The sequence below is a fragment of the Ovis aries genome, chromosome 4, assembly GCF_016772045.2.
Source record: "Ovis aries strain OAR_USU_Benz2616 breed Rambouillet chromosome 4, ARS-UI_Ramb_v3.0, whole genome shotgun sequence".
NCBI lineage: Eukaryota > Metazoa > Chordata > Mammalia > Artiodactyla > Bovidae > Ovis > Ovis aries.
Window position 1 is genome coordinate 9,968,189 of NC_056057.1, and position 21,958 is coordinate 9,990,146.

Genomic DNA, 21,958 nt, shown 5'->3' on the forward strand with positions numbered 1-21,958 from the left:
GGCCACAGGACTGGAAAAGATCAGTTTTCATTCCAATCCCAAAGAAAGGCAATGCCAAAGAATGCTCAAACTACCGCACAATTGCACTCATCTCACACGCTAGTAAAGTAATGTTTAAAATTCTCCAAGCCAGGCTTCAGCAATACATGAACTGTGAACTTCCTGATGTTCAAGCTGGTTTTAGAAAAGGCAGAGGAACCAGGGATCAAATTGCCAACATCCACTGGATCATGGAAAAAGCAAGAGAGTTCCCGGAAAACATTTATTTCTGCTTTATTGACTATGCCAAAGCCTTTGACTGTGTGGATCACAATAAACTGTGGAAAATTCTTCAAGAGATGGGAATACAGACCACCTGACCTGCCTCTTGAGAAATCTGTATGCAGGTCAGGAAGCAAGTTAGAACTGGACAAGGAACAACAGACTGGTTGCAAATAGGAAAAGGAGTAAGTCAAGGCTGTATATTGTCACCCTGCTTATTTAACTTATATGCAGAGTACATCATGAGAAACGCTGGACTGGAAGAAACAAGGTGGAATAAAGATTGCCAGGAGAAATATCAATAACCAACCTCAGCTATGCAGATGACACCACCCTTATGGCAGAAAGTGAAGAGGAACTAAAAAGCCTCTTGATGAAAGTGAAAGAGGAAAGTGAAAAAGTTGGCTTAAAGCTCAACATTCAGAAAACGAAGATTATGGCATCTGGTCCCATCACTTCATGGGAAATAGACAGGGAAACAGTGGAAACAGTGTCAGACTTTATTTTTGGGGCTCCAAAATCACTGCAGATGGTGACTGCAGCCATGAAATTAAAAGACACTTACTCCTTGGAAGGAAAGTTATGACCAACCTAGATAGCATATTCAAAAGCACATCTAGTCAAGGCTATGGTTTTTCCTGTGGTCATATATGGATGTGAGAGTTGGACTGTGAAGAAGGCTGAGCGCCGAAGAATTGATGATTTTGAACTCTGGTGTTGGAGAAGATTCTGGAGAGTCCCTTGGACTACAAGGAGATCCAACCAGTCCATTCTGAAGGAGATAAGCCCTGGGATTTCTTTGGAAGGAACGATGTTAAAGCTGAAACTCCGGTACTTTGGCCACCTCATGCGAAGAGTTGACTCATTGGAAAAGACTCTGATGCTGGAAGGGATTGGGGGCAGGAAGAGAAGGGGATGACAGAGGATGAGATGGCTGATAGCATCACAGACTTGATGGACATGAATCTGAGTGAACTCCGGGAGTTGGTGATGGATGGGGAGGCCTGGCGTGCTGCGATTCATGGGGTCACAAAGAGTCGGACATGACTGAGCAACTGAACTGAACTGAATGGCAGAAGGCAAAGAGGAACTAAAGAACCTCTTGATGAAGAGTGGACAAGCTGGCTTAAAACTCAATATTCAAAACACTACAATCATAGCCTCTGGGCCCACTACTTCATGGCAAAATCAGTTCAGCCGCTCAGTCATGTCCAACTCTTTGCAACCCCATGGACTGCAGCATGCCAGGCCTGCCTGTCTATCACCAACTCTCGGAGTTTACTCAAACTTATGTCTATTGAGTCGGTGATGCCATCCAACCATCTCATCTTCTGTCGTCCCCTTCTCCTCCGCCTTCACTCTTTCCCAGCATCAGGGGCTTTTCAAATGAGTCAGCTCTTCACATCAGGTGGCCAAAATATTGGAGTTTCAGCTTCAACATCAGTCCTTCCAATAAATGTTCAGGACTGATTTCCTTTAGGATGGACTGGTTGGAGCTCCTTGCAGTCCAAGGGACTCTCAAGAGTCTTCTCCAGCACCACAGTTCAAAAGCATCAATTCTTCAGCACTCAACTTTCTTTATAGTCCAACTCTCACAACCATACATGACTACTGGAAAAACCACAGCTTTGACTAGATCAACCTTTGTTGGCAAAGTAATGTCTCTGCTTTTTAATAAGCTCTCTAGGTTGGTCATAGCTTTTCTTCCAAGGGGCAAGCGTCTTTTAATTTCATGGCTGCAGTCACCATCTGCAGTGATTCTGGAGCCCAAGAAAATAAAGTCTGTCACTGTTTCCACTGTTTCCCCATGTATTTGCCATGAAGTGATTGGACCAGATGCCATGATCTTATTTTCTGAACGTTGAGTTTTAAGCCAACTTTTTCACTCTCCTCTTTCACTTTCATCAAGAGGCTCTTCTGTTCTTCATCGCTTTCTGCCATAAGGATGGTGTCATCTGCATATCTGAGGTCATTGATATTTCTCTCAGCAATCTTGATGCCAGCTTGTGCTTCATCCAGCTTGGCATTTCACATGATGTACTCTGCATATAAGTTAAATAAGCAGGGTGACGATATACAGCTTTGACGTACTCCTTTCCCAATTTTGAACTAGTCTGTTGTTCCATGTCCAGTTCTAAGTATTGCTTCTTGACTTGCACACAGATTTCTTAGGAGGGAGGTCAGATGGTCTGGTACTCCCAGCTCTTGAAGAGTTTTCCACAGTTTGTTGTGGTCCACATAGTCAACAGCTTTAGCATAGTCAATAAAGCAGAAATAGATGTTTTTCTGGAACTCTCTTGCTTTTTTGATGATCCAGTGGATGTTGGCAATTTGATCTCTAGTTCCTCTGCCTTTTCTAAAACCAGCTTGAACATCTGGAAGTTCATGGTTCATGTACTGTTAAAGCCTGGCTTGGAGAATTTTGAACATTATTGTACTAGCATGTGAGATGACTGCCTGTAGTGCATGTGAGATTGTGCGGTAGTTTGAGCATTCTTTGGCGTTGCCTTTCTTTGGGATTGGAATGAAAACTGATCTTTTCCAGTCCTGCAGCCACTGCTGAGTTTTCCAAATTTGCTGGCATAATGAGTTCAGCACTTTGACAGCATCATCTTTCAGGATTTGAAATAGCTCAACCGGAATTCCATCACCTCCACTAGCTTTGTTCGTAGTGATGCTTCCTAAGGCCCACTTGACTTCACATTCCAGGATGTCTGGCTCTAGGTGAGTGATCTCACCATTGTGATTATCTGGGTCATGAAGATCTCTTTTGTACAATTCTTCTGTGTCTTCTTGCCACCTCTTCTTAACATCTTCTGCTTCTGTTAGGTCCCTACCATTTCTGTCCTTTATTGAGCCCATCTTTGCATGAAATGTTCCCTTGGTATCTCTAATTTTCTTGAAGAGATATATAGTCTTTCCCATTCTACTGTTTTACTCTATTTCTTTGCATTGATCACTGAGGAAGGCTTTCTTATCTCTCCTTGCCATTCTTTGGAACTCTGCATTGAAAAGGGTATATCTTTCCTTTTCTCCTTTGCCTTTCACTTCTCTTTTCATAGCTGTTTGTAAGGCCTCCTCATACAACCATTTGGCCTTTTTGCATTTCTTTTCTTGGGGATGGTCCCTATCACTGCCTCCTCTAGAATGTCATGAACTTCCATTCACAGTTCTTCAGGCACTCTATCTATCAGATCTAATCCCTTGAATCTATTTCTCACTTCCACTGTAGTTGTAAGGGATTTGATTTTGGTCTTTCCTGAATGGTCTAGTGGTTTTCCCTACTTCTTCAATTTAAGTCTGAATTTGGCAATAAGGAGTTCATGATCTGAGCCACAGCAGGCTCCTGGTCTTGTTTTTGCTGACTGTATAGAGCTTCTCCATCATGGCAAATAGATGGGGGGAAATGGAAAACAATGACAGATTTTATTTTCTTGGGCTCCAAAATCACTGCAGATGGTGACTGCAGCCATGAAATTAAAAGACGCTTGCTCCTTAGAAGCAAAGTTATGACCAACCTAGACAGCACATTAAAAAGCAGAGACATTACTTTGTCAACAAAGGTCCCTCTAGTCAAGGCTATGGTTTTTCCAGTAGCCATGTATGGATGTGAGAGTTGGACTGTGAAGAAGGCTGAACTCCGAAGAACTGATGCTTTCCAACTGTGGTGCTAGAGAAGACTCTTGAGAGTCCCTTGGACTGCAAGGAGATCCAACCAGTCCATCCTAAAGGAAATCAGTCCTGAATATTCATTGGAAGGACTGATGCTGAAGCTGAAGCTCCAATACTTTGGCCACCTGATGCTAGGAATGATTGAAGATAGAAGCAGAAGGGGACGACAGAGGACAAAATGGTTGGATGGCATCATCAACTCAATGGACATGAGTTTAACTCAGGGAGACAGTGAAGGACTGGGAAGCCTGGCTTGCTGCACTCCGTGTGGTAGCAAAGTCTGACACGACTGCAGGACTGAACAACATAGCAAATCACATGAAACAACTAAGGTAAGGATTGAAGGTAAAAGACATGAAAAGCACTACATCCTGCAGCTAGAGATGGGGGAAAGCACAAAAAACAGGCTTAGGGAGACAAACAGAAATCAGAAAGGTACAGGAGCAGCAGAGAATAAGCAGCAGCTGGTGGAGGGCTTAGAAGGCAGGGGCTGGCATATCATCAGAGGACAATAGTGAAACCTCTGAAGAACCCCTGTTCCACCTCTGACCACAGGATCGCCACAGCTGGCCACTGCCACCTTCTCGAAATATTCTGTTCTCCTAGGTTCCATGGCTCCGAGGAGCCCTAGTTTTTTTCCCTCATCTAACCTCAAAATTTGGAGAACCTCAGCCTGGGTCTCACACTGTACTCTTTGCTGCTCCTCTAAACCATTATTAAGTATTTAAATATTATTTGTATGCCATTGTCTCTGATAAAGGTGCAAAAAAAAAAGGAAATTAATTCTCTTCCAACCTCCATTCATATATTCAAATGGCTTATCTGGCATGCCTACCTGAAGTTCCCTCCAGCATTTTTTGTCTGGTTAAGGGCTCCTCATAAATACCAGTAAGCATTACTTGGAGCACAGTGGAACTAACTCACAACAGGAAGTCTGCAGGTTGCTTGATTCTCTTGTTCTCTAGCCATCCTGTGGGGAGGCCTGCTTGGGCCAGTGAGGAACTGAACACACTGTGAGTACATCCTCCAGCAGAGCAATCCTGCCCCCTTCCACTATTGCACTTGGTTTTGTGGGTGCAAGCCCTAGATTTGGGATACACATGGTTCTCAAGAAACAGGTCTGCCAGTACTCGGAACACTCCTGGCATTCTTTGGGGGAGAGTAGTAGAGTGCAGCCTCTCCTACTCGGGGAAAAAGGAGCCAGGTCATTGCCAACTAATTCACAGGGGTGACCAGGTTGTCTCTACATACATTTCAAGATTATCATGTCTAAAGCTGAGTCTTTAGTCCCTCTATCTTAAACCCTTTCTTGCCCTCAATTTGTTTCATCTCAAAAGATACTACCACATACCCATCATTCAAACTAGAAGTAATAGGGTTATCCTAGAATTCCCTTTCTCACTAATTCCTTACATCGAATGGACCACCAAATTCTATACAGCTGTATTATCTAATATTGGCTGTCACCCACGTGTGGCCACTGAGTACTTAAAAAGGGGCTGGACCAAGCTGAGATGTGCTTAAGTATAAAATACACATCAGATTTTGAAGACTTAGTTCAAAAAAGAGAAAAGCAACTAATAATTTTTATATTGATTTTCTGTTCAAGTAATAATATTTTTAATATACTGAGTTAAATACAATATATTACTAAAATCAATCTATTTCCTTTCACTTTTTTAATATGGTCACGAGAAATTTTTAAATATACATTTGGCTCGTATTGGTGGTTCACATTCTATTTCTGTTGGATAGTGGTGCCATAGAGTGCATCCATCAACATTTTCCAAATCTACTGTCACCGCACTGAAGGTTAGCACCTTCACCCAAGTCACCATCGTTTCTTGCCTGAACTACTACAATGGCCTTCTTATTAATCTTCATGCTTCTCCAGTGGTTCCATTCTAACTGATTCACTTCAAGCTATAGAAATTATTTTTAAATGTAAATATTATTATACTTCTAAATATTATTTACCTGCTTACTCTCTCTCAGCGGTTTCTTATTGTCCTTAAAATCCAAGTTTCCTATCATACGGACTTTGAGGCCCTACATTTGACATGATTCTACCTCTCTATGTGCCTGCCCATCACTATCACATCTTCTAAAGCCACTCAGCAGGCACTCACTATTCTCCAGCTGTACCTGGCATCCTTCAGTTCCAAAGACATACTACCAGGGTCTTCACATCAGCTGTTCCCTATGTCTGAAATGTTCTGCACGGCTCTTTGGCTGTCTTCTCATTCAAGTCTCATCTTATATTCTCTATCCAAGAGCTCTGCTTCCTTCACTTTTCTCAATTTATAGTTAGTTATTTGCATGCTTAACGGCGTATCTCTCTTCCTCTGCTGTGTAAGCTCCATGACCGATAGAGCCAGGTCTGTTCAGCCTACCAGTGTTGATCAAGGAATTTATTTCAGGGGCAGTGTATAGAAAATCTCAGAGTAGGGTTTGGTTAAAGGTGAAAAGGTTAGAGGTTTAAAAAAATGGGTCCAAGGATTGCCTAGAGAACAATGTGCATGCTTAGCTGCTCAGTCATGTCTGACTCTACAGACCCCACAGACTGTAGCCCACCAGGCTCCTCTGTCCATGGAATTTTCCAGGAAAGAATACTGGAGTGTGTTGCCATTTCCTCCTCCAGGGGATATTCCAGATTCACGGATCAAACCTTCATCTCTTGCGTCTCTTGCATTGACAGGCTCGTTCTTTACAACTGTGACACCTGGGAAGCCTTCTAGAGAAGAATATGTCAAAATTAAAGGTAAGTGATACCAGAAGCTTCAATTCTGAATCATCTTTGGGAAAATTAGATTTTTATATATGATCTAGAAGTATTTAATGTCTTTTATATCTAAATAGTTCACTATTGGCCATGAGATCATTATATTATCAGAACATTAATTTAACATATGATTTGAAGATGATTCTCAAATAATACCTCTCCAAGTACTCCTCTTGCTTTCCTATCAGTCCTTTGATGACCTTTCCAGGAACTTCTGTCATACTGAGTGGAAACAATAAAGGATTCCTTCACCAAGCTCTGAACATAGTATCACATGGTGACCTGACAAACTCAGACCAGGCCTCCTTGGAAACCAGTTCTCTTCCCTTGTTGTTTTGTTGTTGTTTTAGTCACTAAGTCAAGTCCGACTCTTCATGACCCCATGGGCTGTAGCCTGCCAGGCCCATCTGTCCAGGGGACTTCCCAGGCAAGAATACTGGGATGGGTTGCCATTTCCTTCTGTAGGGGATATTCCCAACCCAGGGACTGAACTCATGTCTCCTGCGTCGGCAGGCAGATGCTTTACCGCTGAGCCAAAAAGGGAAGTTCCAGGTCTCTTCCCTATTGCTCTCAAATGGCATATTCCCTTAACCACAGTGGAGCTGGGTGGTCAAGGCTCAAATTTATCTAAAAACAGATGATAAATGGTGTGCGATTAGGGAGAATGCGCACAGTACATTTATAAGAATGTTTAAAACAGTTACAATAATCCAGCGTCAAACACAGCAGTACACAATTAGTATCTAACAAATGTTAAATAGTTCATTTTATAGAAAAGAGGTTTTTCACACATAATAATGCATATGCATAAGGAAGAAAAGACTAGAAAGTTATATACCAAAATATTATCAAGTGCTATCTCTCGAATATGAGGATTATAGGTATTTTGTGTGTTTTCCTATATTGTCCAACATTGTGTAATTATATGATTAGTATGCAATCAGGAAAAAATGTTACTTTTATAAAAAAACCAATGATCAAAGCTACTACTGCACTCTTATAGGCTACCAACGGCCTCAATTCTGGCAGAGACTTTGACTGTGGTAAATATATAAGTATTAGTCTGACTAGGAAAAGAAAGGAGAAGGGGAGAACTTAGATTTCTGAGGGATCTAGTTGGTCGAGCCATTATGCAAATGACTCCTTTGTTAACTGACTCTAGGGAATAAAGTTGCAGAATATAAAGCAAAGCTTATCTAAATAGGCACTAACCAGCTGCAGAGGCAGGAAGAGAAAAAGCACCCTTCCCTGTATGATGACCATTCTGTTCTAGAGTTTGTTGTCAAGTTTCCAGATGCCAGGTAGAGTGTGGACCAGAATTCAGCTTCATGAAGGCGTGATGCAGACAGTAAAGACATGAAAGACGGCATTTAACTGCAGAGATTTCAACCTCTTTTGTAGGTACCAGAACAACGTAGGGCATGCACTGTACATGTGGTGCTTTATATAAAGGTATTTTACTTTTCTTTCCAATTCTACCATTCTCTTTCACACACTGATCCTCAAAACTAGAACTGTTCAGCCAATGAGAGTTATCAATGAAGTCATCAAAACAGCTTGGGAGACCCAGGAGCACACACACTTGCATACCCAGGGTCTTCTCAACAACACAGAAACCAAGGGTGGTTAATAATGTGTCTGTGATGTAACAGTCTTACAACAAAATCTGATTTCCTCACTTCAGATGGAATCATTAAAATCTTGACTAAAAACAAATAAGCAAACAAACAAAAAAATCGTCAAGTTCCAAAAGAATGAAAGCTAACTAACCATATCAACTGCAATCATGTGGAGACCACACTACCTTATGTGAGGTTTTTTATACAGACATATAATAAACACCCTCCAAGTTCAAAGATGAATATTAAACAAGAACAGAGGATCTGGCAGTAAAACTGAAAAAGTTCAAAGACATCACTGCATAATACTAAGAGTTGAGATTGTGTAACAAACAAGAAGAGAACTACAAACTCAGGTTAGAATGCAAAAAGTGCCGGAATCATATCATTTTGGAACTGCCTGAAACAACTCAACAGTAACATTTGCTTAAAAGGAAAGAGTAACCATTCAAGGAATATAGCTTTTGTATTCTTTTAAGCAAACATTAATCAGGGGGGAAAACTGTATACAAGAGTATCAGTTTATTTCTTCCAGCTTCAGAGCTGACAGAATCTACAAATGAAATGATCCCTGCTAACTTTCTTGGTATTTAAAGGATTCTTTACTTAGTTTGAATTATCAAGCCAGACTTACAGCTGATGTTAGAAAACTGTGTAAGCCAAACTGCTGTCTACAGTTCCCCCTGCAGTTCATGAACATCTGTGCACAAGTACACTCAGGATGACTAGGCCTTAGTTTTAGTTTTTTAACAGTAATTATTTTTAGTTATCAACTAAATATATAATCTATAGAACTTCTAATTATTTTAACATACACACTCAGCTAAACTTTCATTCTGTGCGTATATTATCACATTTTAGCCAAATTAACAAGCTTTAGTCAAGTGTATCATGCTTACATGAAATGCAGTCAGATACGGCTTTGGTCAGGAGAAAAAATTATTCTGAAGAAGCTGAGCAAGTCTGTAAAGACACATTCCCATGTGCAGGGGAATAATGAGGACCCAAGCGCATACTTCTGCCATAGACACTTCAGCTGATGCTCAGAGTGTAACGACAACCAGTATTCCCCACCTGCAAGAAAGCAGAAAGGAACGAACGCCCCTAACTTGGGCCCATCAGCATGGGTCAGCTGTAAGTATCCTTATGTCCTCTCCCTCTTGAACCTCCCTCCCTCCTCCTAACCCATCGCACTCCTCTAGGTTATCACAGTGATCTTTGATGTTCTATTATGATTGTTTTGTGGTGCCACAAATCACGCCCACATCAGGTGGTGAATTTAACTGATAAATATTAAGTTCTGACTACTCCAGTGACCAGCTGGCTGGCTCCCCTTCTCTTTCCCTCTCCTTGGGTCTCCTAATTTCCTGAGACACAACAATATTGAAATTAGGCCAATTAACAATACTACAATGGCCTCTGAGAGTTCTAATGAAAGGAAGATTAACCTGTCTCTCACTTTAAATCCAAAGCTTAGAGAGGAAGACACAAGACAGACTGAATGCTAGGCCTCTTGCACCAACTAAGCTGTGAATGCAAAAGAAATGTTCTTGAAAGCAATTAAATGTGCTACTCCAGTGAATACGCAATGGACAAGAAAGTGACACAGCCTTATTGCTGATATGAAGAAAGTTTTAATGGTCTGGATAGATCAAACCAGCCACAACATTCCTTTAGGCCAAAGCCTGGTTCAGAGCAAGGCCCTAACTCTCAGTTCTACCTCACAAAGGCTGCGAGAGGTGAGGAAGCTGTAGAAGAAAAGTTGGAAGTTAGCAGGAGTTGGCTCACGAGGTTTAAGGGGGAAAAATGCTGTCTTTATAAAAGCGCAGGGTGAAGCAGCAAGAACTGATGTAGAAGTTGCAGCAAGTTATTTAGAAGATCTAGCTGAGATACTTAATGAAGGTGACTGCACTAAACAACAGATTTTCAATGTGGACGAACAGCCTTCTATTGGAAGAAGATGCATTCTAGGACTTGCATAGCTAGAGAGAAGTCAGTGCCCGGCTCCAAAGCTTCAAAGGACAGGCTGACTCTCTTGTTTAGGGAATCATGCAGGTAATGACTTGAAGTTGAAGCTCATTTATCATTCCAAAGATCCTATGGCTCTTCCGAATTATGCTCCATCTACCCTGCCTGTGCTCTCATAAATGGAACAACAAAGCTTGACAGTGCATCTGTTTAAAACATGGTTTACTGAATATTTTAAGTCCACTGTTGAGACCGACTGCTCAGGAAAAAAGGTTCTTTTCAAAATATTACTGCTCACTGACATTGTATTTGGTCTCCCAAGAGCTCTGACGGAGATGCACAGGCAATTAATGTTATTTTCTTGCTTGCTTAACACAACACCCATTATGCAGGCCCTGGATCAAGCCACCATACATAGCAATTCCTTTGATACATCTGAGCAAAGTAAATCAAAAACTTTCTGGAAAACATTCACCATTACTTTTAAGTGTAGTACAGCTGAATATATATATATTCTTTTTCATACTCTTTTCCATTATGGTTTATTACAGGATATTAAAGGTTCACCATTGTATTAACAGATGATATTAAGAATCTTCATAAAAAATAAAAAAATTTTAAATTGAAAAAAACTTTTGATTCACGGGAAGAGGTCAAAATATCAACCGTAACAGCAGTTTGGGAGAAGGCAATGTTACCCCACTCCAGTACTCTTGCCTGGAAAATCCTATGGACGGAGGAGCCTGGTAGGCTGCAGTCCATGGGGTCGCTAAGAGTCGGACACGACTGAGCTACTTCACTTTCACTTTTCACTTTCATGCACTGGAGAAGGCAATGGTACCCCACTCCAGTACTCTTGCCTGGAGAATCCCAGGGACGGGGGAGCCTGGTGGGCTGCCGTCTCTGGGGTCGCACAGAGTCAGACACAACTGAAGTGATTTAGCAGCAGCAACAGCAGTTTGGAAAAGACTGACTCCAACCCTCATGGATGACTTTGAGGGGTTCAAGACTTCAGTGGAGGAAGGAACTGCAGATGTGGTGGAAACAGATAGAGAACTAGGATTTGAAGTTGAGCCTGAAGATATGACTGAATTGCTGCAATCTCATAAAACTTTAATGGATGAGAAGTTGCTTCTTATGGATGTATAAAGAAAGTGGCTACTTGAAATGGAAACTATCCTTGTGAAGATGCCGTGAAGGCTGTTGAAACGACAACAAAGAATTTAGTCTATTACATAAACTTAGTTGATAAAGCAGCCGACTGACTTAAGTTTTGAAAGAAGTTCGACTTCGGGTAAAATTCTGTCTAATAGCATTACAAGCAACTGAGAAATCATGAGATGAAAAGTCAATTCATGTACCAAACTCCATGTCTGTTGTCTTATTTTTTAAAAATTCCAGTCGCCCCAACCTTCAGCAACCGCCACTCTGATCCGTGAGCAGCCATTAACATCCAGGTAAGATCCTCTGGGACTCCCCTGGGGGTCCAGTGGTTAAGACCTCGCCTTCCAAGGCAGGGGGTGTGGGTTTGATCCCTGGTTGGGAAGCTAAAGATCCCACATGCCTCGTGGCCAAAAAACCAGAACATAAAACAGAAACAATACTGCACAAATTTAAGATTTTACAACAGTGAAAGTCACTCTGTTGTGTCCAACTCTTTGCAACCCCAGACCAGAATACTGGAGTGGATAGCTGTTCCCTTCTCCAGGGGATCTTCCCAACCCAGGGACTGACCCAGGTCTCCAGCAGTGCAGGCAGATTCTTTACCAGCTGAGTCACTAAGGAAACCCAGATTTCAACAATGGTCCACACCAAAAAAAAACTTAAAAAAAAAAAAAAAAAAAAAGACCCTCCACCAGCAAAACAATTGACTTGCTGGTCTCAGGTGATGGTTAGCACTTTTTAGCAATTAAACATTTCGAATTAAGGTATATATTGTTTTTTTAAGACAGCATGCTATTGCACACTTAATAGACTATAGTATAAACATGACTTTCATATGTACTGGGAAACCAAGAAATTCCATGTGACACACCTAATTGCAACATTCACTTCACTGCAGTGATCTAGGACTGATTCTACAATAATCACTAAGATACGCTTGTAACTCACTTTTATTTACATGAACGAACTCTTCCTCAGGCTCAAACCTTAAAAGAGGACATGTTTCAAACTACAATATAAAAATAGATAAACAAGATCCAAATGTATAGCACAGGGAACTATATTCAGTATCTTATAATAAACTACAATGGAAAAGAATCTAAAAAGGTATATATTCGGAATCACTTCATTGTACACGAGAAACGTCATACATCAACTATACTTCAAAAAATATTATATGTGCATGTATGTGTATATATATTTATATTATATAATTATACATATATTTAGATATGTGTACTTATATGAGCTTAATATTTTATATAAAATACTTACATTTATATAATGCCTGACAGGCATTGCCCATTTGTTTCTACAAAGGAAGCTGTCCCTCTCCCAACCCCCAAAATAGGGACTGTATTTCACTTCTGTGCATCCCACACCCTCTTTGGCCACTGGCAACTGTCATTGCTGTATCATCTCTCAAAAGCCCAGGTATAATCCTCATGACCAGCTGATGCCAATATTTTATTTCCTCTGCCCACCTCCCTCAAGTTTCTTATAAACTTGTTAGACTTCAAACCAATATCTCAGAAAGTATTCCTGAACAAGTCAGAAAACAGGGACTTAATCCCCTTCTTCCTTCAAAGCCAGTAAAAATGCTAAAGTCCTTTCATCACATCACTCTGACCGCTTCTTTCCCCTCCCTCTTCCGCTTTTAAGGACCCCTTTGATTACAGAGCCCACCCAGATAATCTGGGATAACCTCCCCATCCCAGGACTTAAAAACCATAAAGTTCACTCCCAATCCTACTGCTCTATCTATACAATAGATGATCTGCCAACACAGAAGAATGAAATACTGATACACAGTGTAAGAATGAGCCTTAGAAACATTATGTTAAGTTGAAAGAAGCCAGGCACTAAAGGCCACATATTATATGATTCCATTTAGATGAAATATTCAGAATAGGCCAATTTATAGAAAGATCAGTGGTTGCTTAGGGCTGGGAAGAAAATGGCAACCCACTCCAGTATTCTTGCCTGGGAAGTCCCATGGACCCAGGAGCCTGGCAGGCTTTAGTCCATGGGGTCACAAACGAGCTGGGCACGACTGAGCAACTAAACAGGGCTAGGAAAGCAGGAGGGGGATAATGGGGATTGAGTGCTAATGTGTATAGGATTTCCTTTTAAAGGGCATGAACACATTTTAAAGTTAGACTGCAGTGATTATTGCACAGCACTATGAATATTTTTAAAAGCTGCATACTTTGAATTGTATAATATGGGATGATGTCTTTAAAATGCTACTATAACTATTTATTCTAGCTACCACTGAACAGTTATTGTGTACAAGAAACCTTAGAGGCCCTATATCACCTGACTTAACTCTGGGAGGTCCATTTCTCATCTTATAGATGAGAAAATAGGTTCAGTAAAATTAAAATATTTACACAAAGTTACAGAGCTAATCAGGAACAGTGCCCAGATATATTTCTCTAAAGAAATGTCTCTAAAATCCATGCTTTCTAAATTATACCATGTTTGCCATCAAATAGTTTATTGGAAATAGTTGAGTATCATTTACACACAAATAGGCTTGAAAAAACATGCATTTTGTTACTATCACTGGTGGGAATAAAATTTTTTGAGGTATCAATGATAAAAATAAGGCTTAACACAGGCAATTATACCCATTATCTTGGGGTGTGTGTGTGTATCATATGTATCTATAATGGAATATAATCTGAAAAAAAATAATATTGAATCATTATTCTGTGATCATGAAATTTCACACTGTAAATCAACTATATTTCAATAAAAAATACTTCCAAGGTTAAGCATCATTTGTTATTTAATTCAAAATCCATATCTAGAAAACAAATGCCTCTGGAAAACAACTCAAAGTAATTACAGTCATATAATTGGTTCCTTCTCTTTCAATTTACGCAGAGCTAGACTGCGAATGTTTTCAAGATACAGATTCATGTCATTTTTGAAATTAATGCTTCTAGAAACTTTTGGCTCTTTATTTATATTAGTAGAAACACCAGCAAATTACAAACAAACAAAAACCATTTCTTTAAACTACATTCATTAAGCAAAAATATTTCTTTATTTAGACTTACATTTAGTTTTTTATCCATATATTTACAGGAATTTACAAACAGTGACTTATTAGCTGTACCAGAAAGGTAAATGGATGAAAAAAGTATAAGAGGGAGAAAAACAAATATGATACTAACGGTATACTTCTTCACCTGAAATACTAAATTATCTACTTAATTGTTATATTAGTCTGTTTGTTGCTGTAACAAATCATCACAAACTCAGTGGCTTAAAACAACACAGGTTTCTTATCTTCCGGTTCTGCAGGTCTGAAGTTTGACAAGGTCTCACTGGGCTAAACTCAAAGTCCTGACACGGCTGCCTCCCTTCCTGAGCCACTAGGGGAGAACACCTCCTTGCCTTGTCCATTGTCTAGAGGCCACCTGCACTCCTTGGCTCATGTCCCCTTCCTGCTTTAACGCCAGTAAAAGTGGGTCAAGTCCTTCTTCTACCACATCACTCTGACCTCTCCTTTTACCTCCCTCTTCACTTTTAAAGACCCTTATGATTATACTCGGTCCAACCAGATAATCCAGGATAACCTCCCCAACCCAGGACCTCAAATTAAGGTTCTTAAATCATATCTGCAAAGTCCTTTTGTAATATAACAAAACATATCCACAGGTTCTGGGAATTAAGACATTGAAATACTTAGGTTCTAACTATTATTCTGCCTGTCACAGTTGTCCTTATCTTCAAAGAAATCAGGATATAGCCACAGTAAATTCAGCCTAAACTGGAGGAGCCATGAGGCATACTAATGATTTAAATGGAGTATATAGAATTTGGATGAAGAATTCCTCCTCTGTGTTATCTTATTTCTACTGACACTGTATTTTGAAGATGAACTATAATTAGATATAGAGAATAACAGGAGAAATAGGTTGCTATTCAAAACCATGATAAGAAATAGATCTAAATCAATCTCTCAATTTTTAAACAGGAACAGAAGCCAAAAAAGCTTATTTTGCATTTTCTTTCTACACATTGTTCTGCCATAGCACTCAGCAATGACCATTAATACAATAGCCACAGCCTATATCATAATTGGATGTTGTACTATTAATAATTCAAACTACAGAAGAGGTAGCTGAGAAGACTATATACTTGGATATACTGACAGTGAGTTTTTACGAACCTTTAAAATAAAAAAATATCCAAAAGCACATTACATATGTATATGTGGTTAAGAATACAAATCTCTCTTTTTTGAAACGTCCAAATCCAAAATGAAATAATATCACTACATTAGAAAACTGACTTTTGCTTAATTCTCCAGAACAATGTTTTGCTCAATATATAACTTTTTCAATTTAGCATTATATCTTTTTTGACTCCAAGACAGAAGGCTGATGTTTGATGTACTCAAGTCATAGCCAACATTTACCAATTCTTTGATTCGACTTTTTAAAGTACCTATGCTTGAATCCAAAATCCGAGGATGTTCAATTATTTGTGAAATGTTAACTTTTTCCTCTATGAGGCAATCTATTTTATCATTAAACTTTTTCTCTCCCAAGAAGATCACATCTGGATAGCTTAAAACAAATTTCTGTATCTCTTTTGAAGTACACCCAAGAGAAAACAGTTTTTCTTTGATATTTCTGTAGCTTCTTCTCATACAGTCACTGGAAAGGTCTAGGATTTTAGCTCCTGGACCACATATCAGACTAAGCAGTTCATCATTGGTCAAGCAGAACGTGGACTGTAAAAATTCAATATTAGCTTTTATCCGTTTGGTGCTCTGAATTAAGATGAAAGGGTTTTTTAAAATTATCTTCCTGATAAAACCTTTGGGACCATTGTGACCCAACGACAAACAGACTTCTTGCAAAAATTCAACCATCTGTTTATTCAGATTAAGACTATTGGAGAAGGTACGTGGGGCATTGGTCAACAATCGACAAAGGTATTTATCGGTCAATCCAACTGAGTAGAGGAACTTTATGTTATTCTCTAAGTTTAGGTTGTCACTGGACCGAAAAAAAGATTCAGGAGAACGTTCCAAAATATTTACAATTTCAAGGTCTGATGTCACAATTCTTCTCCACAGATCCCATCGATCTGAAAGACTTTCAGACGTACGAGTCATGGCTCGTGGGTACCTTGATATGATGCTGGCAATCACTTCTTTGCTGGCTCCTTTGGACAGCAGGAATGCCTGCAGGTCCTGCTCCCTAGTATCTGTCCTGTTAAAGACTCCAGGCTGTCGCTTCCTTGCCATGTCAACATCTACTCCCATGGTAAGTAAGTTATTCAGCAGTTCTTCATTGTCCAAAGGCTCACTGTCTGCATTATCACGTTTCTTACTGAAAAGCCTAAATGAAACTGATTTAAAGAGGATTTCTGTTGAAAATCGGATCATCCAACATCGTGAACCAAAGAGACAGTTACTTCTCACATACAAGAGGTTTCTTGGCGCCATAATGGTCAGGTAGCCCAAACCTTTTGGAATGCTGTATGAAACAACATACACAGTATTATACAAACAAACACGTTAAACAGCTAACAGATTATATCATGATCCTGTATTGTGGTCATTCCTGTAAGAAAATACTAGAGATCCAGCTCTCCTGGTTCTGTGATAACAATCTCACTACCACACTCCCACTCCCTGGGTCACCACTTCCGATTATCTATGGGCCAGGGGCCACTTCTATTCTTACCATAAATAAAAGCAGCACACAGCAACAACACTGTCCCAGAATTATTCTTGCCTTTACTTGCTGTTTGGTCCTGCCTGCGTTAGCTACCCAAAACCAATTGCCCCTTTCCATCTCTGCTTTATCTAACTGCTTTGCAAAGCTTTGACTTATTTTTACTAACTGACACTTTCAATTCTGCCTTGTCTTCTTACTTACCAGGTTTCTGGCCTTGCACCTGCCCACAGATACCAGCCTTCTTTGCCTCTTGTTCTCACTTTTTGTTTACCAAACTCTAAATCTAGCCCTGAAAACCAACACTTCATACTATGTTATTTCCACCCTAAACACCTTTCTCTAGGTTCATGGTATTCTTTAAACCCATCCTTAATTCTTATCTTACATGGATCTCTGGTCAACAGCCCTGATCCCAATCTCCATGTCACTCAATTTACCCGAATGCTCCCTTGGTTGTTGGGTTCACCCAACAACTCCAAACCAATTTTCACTTCATTATGACCCAGTTTGGATATTTCATACAGAGTGTCCAGTACATGTGGAATTATACAGAAAAATGAGATGTACACACTTAAAAACTTACTTTTGCCATTCTCCTTCTTACCACCATTTTACAAAAGACTAACTCAGGGCTCTCTGCATCTGTTTCACAATACACATAACTTTGATCAAAAGATTAAAACCTTGACAACTCATTTTCCTGAGCACTTAGAAATGGGGCATAAAATGTATGAACTTATACACGACAATAATCATAGGTCCCTACTGAAACAAATCTCTCTGTTTATAGGAAATACTTTAACAGAAAAGTTTCTGTCTTGCTATCCAAATTGTCAGATAATTTATGCTCCTAAATTGGTTATGGTCATAACACTTTTTTGTAAAGTGTTGTACATAATACTTTACCAGTACTTTCTCCTTTTTAGACTATATAGCTGTGACAAACTGTTCTTAATTTCTAATTACTTACAATGGGCTCTTCTTACGTAAAAGAGGGTTTTTCTTCTTCCTCTCTGCTAACTAAGCATAAAACAAAGAATAGAGATAGATGGCTCCAACTCATTGCTACTATCTCTGGGCTTGAGCTGCTGCTTTCAAGATCCATATAAGAAAAGCTCCTCTGTGCCTGTCCTTTTAAACACTCCAATTTAACAAGAACTTGGATTATGCCTACTGGCGGGGAACATTCTTAAAACTCAGATAATCCATTAACCCTCAAAGAATTAGGAAAAGATTCCAAAACTACAGATTCAGGTAACGTTCGAACAAAATGCAGGTCACTCACAAAGTAAACAGGAAACAGCAAACCGTGTCTTAGATTGCCCTACACCCTGAGTTCATTATTCTTCATGTCTTCATAATAACATATACTCCATTACTACATAATCTTCCAAAAATACATGAAGACAGAAACTTAAAAATAAGACCCTCCTAATTAAAGAATGAGGCTTTACCTTGCCCAGCTCAAAAACCTGTTCTGTTCCAGATGCTCAGGGTGACCTCTACTGGATAAAGGGACCGAACTCTGACAGCTCTAGATAAAACCAGGGCTTTCCAAAGAGTGGGTATGAGATGATCCAGTGGGATGCAGGAAGAAAATAGTAAAGCTCCAATTTATATTTGTCTTGGCCTTTTAAAATTTCTACTTTACAGGTTTCATAATTATACAATATATTAATAATAGTACCATAAGACATGTATATAACTAGTCAGTAAATATACATATATTGGAGGTATATTTATAGACCTTTTTAAAATTAAGATCGTATATGATCAAAAATGTCTAAGACTACTGCTTTAGACCACACTCTACTCTCGAGAAACAGAGCTGAATGAGTCACAGTTAAGTTCGAAATAAATTCTATTGATGACAAATTGCAAGTAAAAATATATGCCAAATATCTTCACAAAAGAGTAAGAAATTAAGACTTCTGGATCTGTTATAGGTGGACTTGTCTTTGTGTATAATTATAAACAAGTCCAGAACCAACCTGAGCATCTTTCCCAGCCACAAACAAATGAGCCCTCCTCTAATTATTGAAATCACCATTACTCTCCCAATAATTACTCAAAATAAAAAATGTGAAAGCAAGCTTTGCTTTTTTTTTCTCGTCCTCTAACCCACAGTCATTCATTCATGTAGACCCTGCTTCTTCAGTATCTCTGAAATCCAATCTCTCCACTCTTCGCAAATTCTCTCACTCAGACTATCAGTCGCTTAACTCGTTTCTCTAACATCAGTCACTCAAAAGTCCCCCCCCTCCCCCCCCGGCACAGAACACTTATGAAACAAAGATGTGGTCACGTCCCTCACTCCCTGATTAAGACACCTCTGTAGTTCTCCCCTGGAAGGTAAAATCTTCAGACTGACCTTTCTAGCTATCTCTTCTATTCTGCAATCTCACAATGAAACACCATTGCCTATTAAGTCTCTGGTCCTAGACATCCTTGACCATTCTTGTCTTCCTGCCTTTTTAAACCCACTCTGTCTTTCAGAAAGGCCCATCCTCCTAAACCTATCCACAGTACAAGATTCTATTCAAACAGTATTTTCCCACAATTCTTTAACTTAACAAATACTTCAAGGTGAAGTGAATCATTTGTTTTATAGTAATTCATTACTAAGGAGCCTAAAACTAAGTATTCTATTTAAATAGAAAAAAACTGAACTGGCCACAAAAATTTGGTTTTGATTACAATATTATAAATGAAAAAATTGGACCCCCCCATATCAATAGTATGAGCAGGATCAGCTAAACCTAAAAACGATGGTAACTAACATCAACAACTGGTAAACATAGGAATAAATAAGAATTCTAAATATCACTCTTGGAAGGGAACTTGGTACCATCTATTGTATCTTTCAACCAGCATTTTTACTTCTTGAAGATCATCCAAAGGAAATGAAAGACAAGAATACACATTTGTTACTTCACAGGGAGGGAAAAAAAAAAAAAAAAAAGATGAGCATTATAATAGTTTATGGGAGTAAAAAATGAAGGAACCCAAATGGCCACCAAGAGTAGAATGATTAATAAATAGTGGTACATCAATATAATGAGGCTTCCCTGGTGGCTCAGACAGTAAAAGACCTGCCTGCAATGCAGGAGACCTGGGTTCAATCACTGAGTGGGGAAGATCCCCTGGAGAAGGGAATGGCTATCCACTCCAGTATTCTTGCCTGTAGAATTCCATGGACACAGGAGCCTGGGTGGGCTACAGCACATGAACTCACAAAAAATCCCACAAGACTGAGTGACTAACACACATCAATATAACATTACACAGCCTACTCTTTAAAAGGAGGCAGATCTAACACAATAAAAATATGTCCTAGGCATTCTAACTGGCAAATTGCTTAAGAGTATGGCTAGTCTAATATTACTTACATGAAAAGGGGAGAGGGACATACATACACAGGGAAGGGATAAAAACAGGGTAAGTTATTTTTCAGGTTTCAACACAAAAAAAGGTAAACCTGATAAATATCAATGTTATTTTAGTCTTTTAGCACCCAATCTCCCTTCAAAATAGTCCTATTACACCTAGTATGGTGAATAAATCTTTAAGCAGCCTAATGCAAGTAGTATCAACTAACTATAAATTTCAAAAATAATATTTCAAGTTATTTCCGTCTCTCAAATTGACGTTTTTAATTACCAAAGCCATTATTGCAAGCGTTAAAAGCCAAAGTTAACAAACACATGGTACATGGAAAACCTCTGTACTTGTTAGGTCTAAGGGATAAAAGTGGGTTTATGTGCCCCTCTGCTCCACAATGCGCCGGACAAGGGGACTTTTGATGGAAATGGGTAATCTCTGGTTACAGGGTACTGCGTTACAGTTAGTCTTTTGACAAAACGAGCTAAGTTTGAAGATCTTTACAGAAATGCATTTCTCACCTCATCTGTCTTAAGGCAAGAGGACTTTGCGTTCCTCCAAAAAAGCGGGAAAACAGTCGTCCCTAGAAACGGAAAAAATAGAGGAAGGAGGACAAAATGCTGTCAGGACTCCGTAATACAGGGGGAAAAAAAAAAAAAAGATCAATCTCATTTAACAGTGCATAATGTTTTCGTAAAATGCATTATCTTCAGCATACTAAGTATCTCTCAGAGATAATGAGAAGAAAATGTTAAGTACAAGCTCGAGAATGAAGGGAAAAGGCAGCAGAATCACGAGCATAATTTGCAAAACCCAGAACTAAGTGCTTCACACACATTATCTTACTTAAAAGGTAGGCATTATTCCTAAAATTACAAAATGAGAAAAAGCGCCGAGCTCCCTTACTAGCTTGACTTAGCTGGTGGAAGCAAGGTTCGAACCGACGCGAGTCTGTAACTCAAAAACTCTACGGGTTATTTCTACGGGGTCCATTTCGCGGGTCCTTTCGTCCCTCGTCCTCCAACGAGGAAAGTGAGCCAGGGGCTGCGCGGGAATGGGACTCAGTAACACATCACAGCCACCCAGACCCGCTTCTAAAAAGAAAAAGTACAGCAGGAGCGAGTCACCAACCTCAACCTGGAATAAAACAGGGCACGGGAAAAACCCTTTCCTGTCACCTCTGCAGTATCGCGAGAAACAGAGGGACGGAAGTGGAAAGAAGTATTTCCGGCGACGGGCCGCGCACAGAGATGACGTCACGGGTCTGGAACCGCCTCTCCCCCGCAGCTGCGCGAAGCCTTTCATAGCCTGACGCTGGGTCCCGGCAGGGGGCAGCAGGAGACCGTAGTGAGCGCCTTCTGGGAGTATTTCAGGGGGCGGAACGGGACTCGGAGCCTTCCAGC

At 39.8% G+C, this 21,958-nt stretch overlaps 1 protein-coding gene across 3 annotated transcripts; it reads right to left on the reverse strand.

Annotated features, from left to right (window-relative positions):
* Positions 1-14,502: 14,502 nt before the first annotated feature.
* MTERF1 (mitochondrial transcription termination factor 1) lies at positions 14,503-21,754 on the reverse strand. Of its 3 annotated transcripts, none has more exons than XM_004007704.5 (3): positions 21,687-21,754; positions 21,077-21,138; positions 14,503-16,970 (listed from the first exon to the last, which is right to left on the reverse strand). In XM_004007704.5, exons 2-3 carry the CDS (start codon positions 21,079-21,081, stop codon positions 15,782-15,784), a joined length of 1,194 nt encoding a protein of 397 aa, XP_004007753.1. In that variant the 5' UTR covers positions 21,082-21,138; positions 21,687-21,754; the 3' UTR covers positions 14,503-15,781. The 3 variants fall into 3 exon arrangements, with proteins under 3 accessions (XP_004007753.1, XP_012031683.1, XP_042105059.1); XM_012176293.5 differs by having other exon boundaries at positions 21,462-21,754; XM_042249125.2 differs by lacking the exon at positions 21,077-21,138.
* Positions 21,755-21,958: the final 204 nt, after the last annotated feature.